The 5,567-nt window shown below is 33.1% G+C and overlaps 1 protein-coding gene across 2 annotated transcripts; it reads right to left on the bottom strand.

The window, feature by feature from the left end:
* Positions 1–255: 255 nt before the first annotated feature.
* Positions 256–3,988, bottom strand: LOC146996785 (uncharacterized). 2 transcript variants are annotated; one of them, XM_085818556.1, is made up of 3 exons: positions 2,232–3,988; positions 1,181–1,446; positions 256–382 (listed from the first exon to the last, which is right to left on the bottom strand). In XM_085818556.1, exons 1-3 carry the CDS (start codon positions 2,245–2,247, stop codon positions 305–307), a joined length of 360 nt encoding a protein of 119 aa, XP_085674682.1. In that variant the 5' UTR covers positions 2,248–3,988; the 3' UTR covers positions 256–304. The 2 variants fall into 2 exon arrangements, with proteins under 2 accessions (XP_085674682.1, XP_085674681.1); XM_085818555.1 differs by lacking the exon at positions 256–382 and having other exon boundaries at positions 501–1,446.
* Between the last annotated feature and the right edge of the window lie 1,579 nt (positions 3,989–5,567).

Genomic DNA, 5,567 nt, shown 5'->3' with positions numbered 1-5,567 from the left:
TCATCATCATCTATGTCAGTACCTAAGTCAACATATCCAGTAAAACGAGTTCTATCCCATTCAATATGTTGTCGTATTGCCATTTCATCGACAATAAGAGCTCCATAAATGGTTTTGTTTATCTTTAAAGCTTCTTCTGCTTTAAGTTTCAATGATTGTAGGGCTTCCTTCGTAAATCCAGGAGAACCACTAACTTTACCATACCACCTTCTTAAAGTAGAAGGATGGGGAAGACTGTCGTTGAACATTTGTCTGACATAATTATATGCTTTTGCCGAATAAAGTTTAAAGTCATGGCAAATGTTCAGAGGTCTTCTGAATATTCAGCTCTTGAATTACTACATTCAAGTCTTTCTATGAAATCCCCTGCAGCTCCAGACAACTAGAGGAAGGGAACAAAAAAATTAAGATTTTAATATAATATTAAACATAAAAATTTTAAATATAATATAATAAAACATAGATGAGTTTTAGCAATAACTTATAACATTTTTATGTAATGGTCACCTCAAAAATATTTAAAAAAACCTACAGATGCAATATTTTCATGACACTAATGGAAATACAACCTGTGACATTGCATCCTGCATGTCATTTCCTTAATCAAAGAATTACTTGATTAGACATATATTTCTGATTATTACATTTTGAAAATTCTCAGCAAGTATTCATTATATCTTAGGGTGCATGATAAGGGGCCATCCAAAAATGGTGTCACGCTCTGATGGGGGAGGGGGTTTGTGCAGTTGTCACAAGGGGGAAGAAGAGTAATAAAAAGTGTGACATCACACACATTTTGGTTAAAAAACAGCATTTAAAATCAGCTGATTAAATTTTGAAATTACAAAAATTGAGGGTATTTCTTTCTATTGGGGCTAAAACAACTTTCCTGGGATTAATAAAAATTCTACTGATTCTTACTAAATGATTTAGATCAGCATTTCCCAGCTTTAAATCAGAAGTGAAAGTATATGTTTATGTAATAGCCTGACATTTGGCAAGGGAAGGAGGATAAAAAATTTTATGAAAATGTGCAACATCATTTATGAATTACCCCTAAATTAAGTTATAGTTAAAAACCAAAACTATAGTTAAAAGCACAATTTCTCTGGGAAATGATGGATAAAATAATTGTAAGAGAGCTACAAAACCGGATATTGTAAAAATTGGTTAAGCTTACCCCTAAAATTGTTGACGCTGAATCAGATATTAAATTCTGAGTTTTTAACTCAGTCAGCAGCTCGTCTAAAGAGGCCACACGCTTCTTCAGTCTTTTGTTCTGTTTATCTAACAATTTAATTTTTCTTTTCATTCTGATATTTTGCTGCTGAGCTATTTCAAGAACTTTTTTTGCTTTACTTGGAGATGTAACATCCTCATCATTAAAATCTCCCAAGTAATGCAGCCGTTTCCTTCTTTCAGGAGTTACAGATGTACTTGCTGAACCTACAACAGATTTCAAGATGAAATATTAAATATAAGTGTTATATTAATAATAATTATTATTATTTATAAATCATACTCATATGGAGCTTAATAACGCATTTCAGTAATTTTATGGCTAATAATTTGATTTGGTGTGGAGGAAAAGGATTATTTTATTTGTGTAATGTCTTTCTGAGAGGAAACAGAATTAAAAGTTATGAAACATGAATATTTATAGCAAGCAAGGAGATTTTGAGGGTAATTTGCCATCTTAAATTAGTAAAAAATAAATAATGGGTTTTTCTTCACAAGCTTTCAATACCTTGCAAAATATTAGAGTTCAGGCAAGATGTTGTAGATATAAACTAAATTAGTTTTAAAAGTTCCCATAATCTCAGATTACTTTATCGTGTAATAGTTCAAGTGTTTTAGTTGCTTTAATTAGCAATTGCATAAAATTTTCAAGCTAAGTTCATTAAATTTAATTTACAAATGAAACTGAAACATAAACATAAATAAAAAAGTAGGCTAAAAGTAAATTACAAGCATTCTGGAAATTCTAAACTGAATATAAGTCTAGAATGCAACAAAATTCACCTACTTACAAAACTATTTTTCTCTCTAAAAATGCTATTTAACATATTGAAACCAATACAATTAATAGAATTCAAAGAAAAAAATTACTACATCACAGCATGTTATGTTAGACTTAATCAAAGTACAATTTCTTCCTCGACTCTCTCTCACATACATAAATAAGTATGTTAAGTACATGATACTGAAATTGAAAATAGAGCATCACTTACTTTCTGAATAGTGCATAGACTCTTCTGGATTGGGCTGAAGTGGCTTTTTTGACGACTTTCGCTTGTAAACATTTTTTTGTAAGTGAGAAGGGAAATTAAATAACGTTGGAATTGCTGTGGCCTTTAACCAGGTGCCTCCAAACTTTGTTCTATCGAAGCAGTCTGATGTAAAATGTTTCGAACATAACTTTGAACACTTGGTTACTCTAAAGTTTTCCCGCCGCAGTTGTACTTCAAAAAACTTAATTGTACTAAAGTAGCAAATGAAGTATTAAATTACACACATATATGTATTCCAGGTCATACAGGTATACTGCAGAAGAATGGTAATTTTTCAGAATCATTTAAGAATTATTTAAGTACATGCTGAAAAATATCATGAAATTTTAAAAGTGTAATAATTTTTCATTGGAAAGAAATGTAAATATACCTACAATTAGAGTCAAAACAATAATATAATTGTCTGTGTATGGGGATGGCATTTTTCCCTTTAGCCTTTTATTACATGAGAATTCTTATTTCGTGATTCTGTATTGGAATGGAAATCAAAGGGTCCTTTTGGACCACCTTAAAGTTCTCTTAAAATTATTTTACAATAGTACGTACATTCAAAAACACAATTTGTAATACATCAAATTACAGGTCAAAAGGTGCCTTCTAGAGAAAAGAGGGTCAAGTGAAATTTAAAAGAAAATGAGTCACTTTCAAATTAGATTGTTAATGATGGGAAAAATTTGTGCTCAAGGCAATGTTGAAAAAAGTTAGTTTGATTTTGTCATCAACAATTCTTTCTTAATAAAAATCTATTAACAAAATTATATTTCACTGCATGCAGGTTCAACTTCTAAAATGAGCACCACGTCTCTTTTCTTGAGATTATATTACTGAAACATAATAATGCACTCTCTTTTCTTGAGATTATATTACTGGAACAAAATAATGCAATCTTACTTACTGATTTCCATACTCATGTGTATGTCATGGGGGGATGAATACATCTTATTAACTATAACAAATATTTTATATTGAATATGTATCAAACGGTAACAAACTTCAACTCAGTATTTATTATTAGGATCAAAACGATATTACAGTTAAAAATTCTCTCACTCTCCTTTTTTTTTAAATACTATTTAAAATATGGTTAAGTTTTTTACATCACATTTTTTCAATTACATTAAATTTCTAACAGCATCGTAGATGAGACAGAATTATAATCCAGATTATTTTTATTTTAATTGATTTATAGAAAATAATGATACAGCATTGAGCTCTATAAAAGTAATCTGATTTTTAAAATAATGCTGTTTAACTGTTTATGTTCAATGTTGCATGAATCAAGATCTTCAGCTTTTTTTTTTTTTTTTTTTTTTTTAATAAAGTAAACATATCGCACAATCTTTTCTCAATAATTTAATGCTAATAACAGCATTTTTCTTTTTTTATCGCAAGCAGTAATTGTTTATGAAATCAAAACGCGTACGACTTGGCGAAAAAAAGTTAACGCCAATTGGCGCAGCTTTCTATTTCAACGGAATACACGGAAAAAACATATAAAATTCAATTATTTGTAAAGGATGAATCCAGTAAATAGTGTCACAGTATTTAATACATTTTGATGCTAATAATACATGCTGAAAATGTCATATACAGCGGCAATTTTCTTGTACAATATGGCTTAAAATTTCCAACCAATTCAACAGAGATAGTAAAGCGACAGAAATACTGAAAATAAAATAATAAATCATGCAGTTTTAACTTACCTATGAAAGGTTACAGGTCCTCCTTTCACGAAACTTTCTTTACATCCATAGGCGCTGCAGCGAATAACCATTTTTACTTAAATTTTATGTGACCAAGCAGAGCAGCAGTCTTTCGTCCCATAGAAAGCAATGTAAAGTATTTCCGGACTTTCGGAATTCGCGCAGCAGTCACTTGACACTAATGTTGGAACCGGTTGAAGGTTGCAATAAGCTCTCTACCAGTATATTATCTCGTTGGTGGGTACCCGATGGCCGAATAGGTACAGTGGCTGAATAACAACTTTTAATTTCTTCCTGCGTACGATAAGCAGTTGAGACTTATCAGCATTAATAGAAATCCTCCAGTTGGAGCACCATTCTTCAATATCAAGGACAATATCTTGCAAAACGCTAGTGTCTCTGTTAGGATTTACTGATTTAACTGCTACCGCCGTATCATCCGCATAGCAGGCAAGTAGCGTGTTCCAATTCAATTTGTCCCTTGGAAAATCCGCCGCATAGAATAAATAAAGAATTGGCCCCAAACAGGACCCCTGTGGGACCCTGTTGACAAGATCTTGTAGCCAGAATGACTCTGTCTGCAGCCCACAGTGAAGAATCTGTTTGTGATATAAGAATGTGTCAGTAAGATAAGCTCTCTGGGAATATTAAAGTTGATTAATTTGTAGATTAGACCCTCATGCCAGACGCGGTCAAATGCTTTGGCCACGTCTAGCATGAGCAGTGCTGTGCAGCGTTTATGATGGAGTGCGGATCCAATGAACTCAACAAGTCTAATTAGTTGTTTCGCAGTAGACAGCTCACTCCTAAAGCTATACTGTTCATCAGATAGGAATTGCAAGTAGGGCTGAAATTTCTGTAAGATAATCCTTTCAAATATCTTGGCAAGACTGGATAAAAGACTAATCGGCCTGTTATTTTCTACTTTAGTGATGTCTTTAGCGGATTTGGGAAGCAAAAATATTTTCGCACATTTCCAGCTTTCTGGGAAGTAGCAACACGTAATACAAGCGTTAAAGATGCCTGTGAGTCTTGTAATGCCACTTTTAGGCAAATTCCTGATCATGAGATTCGTGATCCCGTCAATGCCTGGCGCCTTCTTTAGATTAAGTTTAGAGACTATCTTCGTAACCTCCTTCGGAGTAGTAAGTCCGCTTGCATCAAGTTCAGTAGGCATCTTCAGCCTGTCATTTACTTCATTTTGAACTTGCTGTGCAAACGAATTATTGCATGGTATTATGTTGAGACTAAATTGCTTCTTTAAGTGATTTGCGAAAATCTTACATTTATCATTATCAGTGTAGGCTGTCATACCATTTGCTACTACAGGCCTGTCGCATTGGTTGCGTGCGCTACAGCATTTTAGTGAAGCGCCAGAAAGCATCGCAATCCATCTCAAGCTCAGCGATTTTGTCATTCCAGTTTTCTTGCCTGAAATCCTGTATTTCCTTCCTGAGTCTTTTACTTATTCTATTGAGCTCGGCTTTCGTGTTCGGATCCCAGGTAGTATCAGTATCAGTAGCGGGCGCAGCGCGACCCGCCTAACCAAACAAGTTGGTCTTATGGTCATATG

The sequence above is a fragment of the Stegodyphus dumicola genome, chromosome 6 (genome assembly GCF_044657685.1).
Source record: "Stegodyphus dumicola isolate Sdum_Otavi_A_Nest chromosome 6, ASM4465768v1".
Classification (NCBI taxonomy): Eukaryota; Metazoa; Arthropoda; class Arachnida; order Araneae; family Eresidae; genus Stegodyphus; species Stegodyphus dumicola.
Note: the sequence above shows the minus strand (reverse complement) of the source record. Positions and strands in the feature narration are given on the sequence as shown.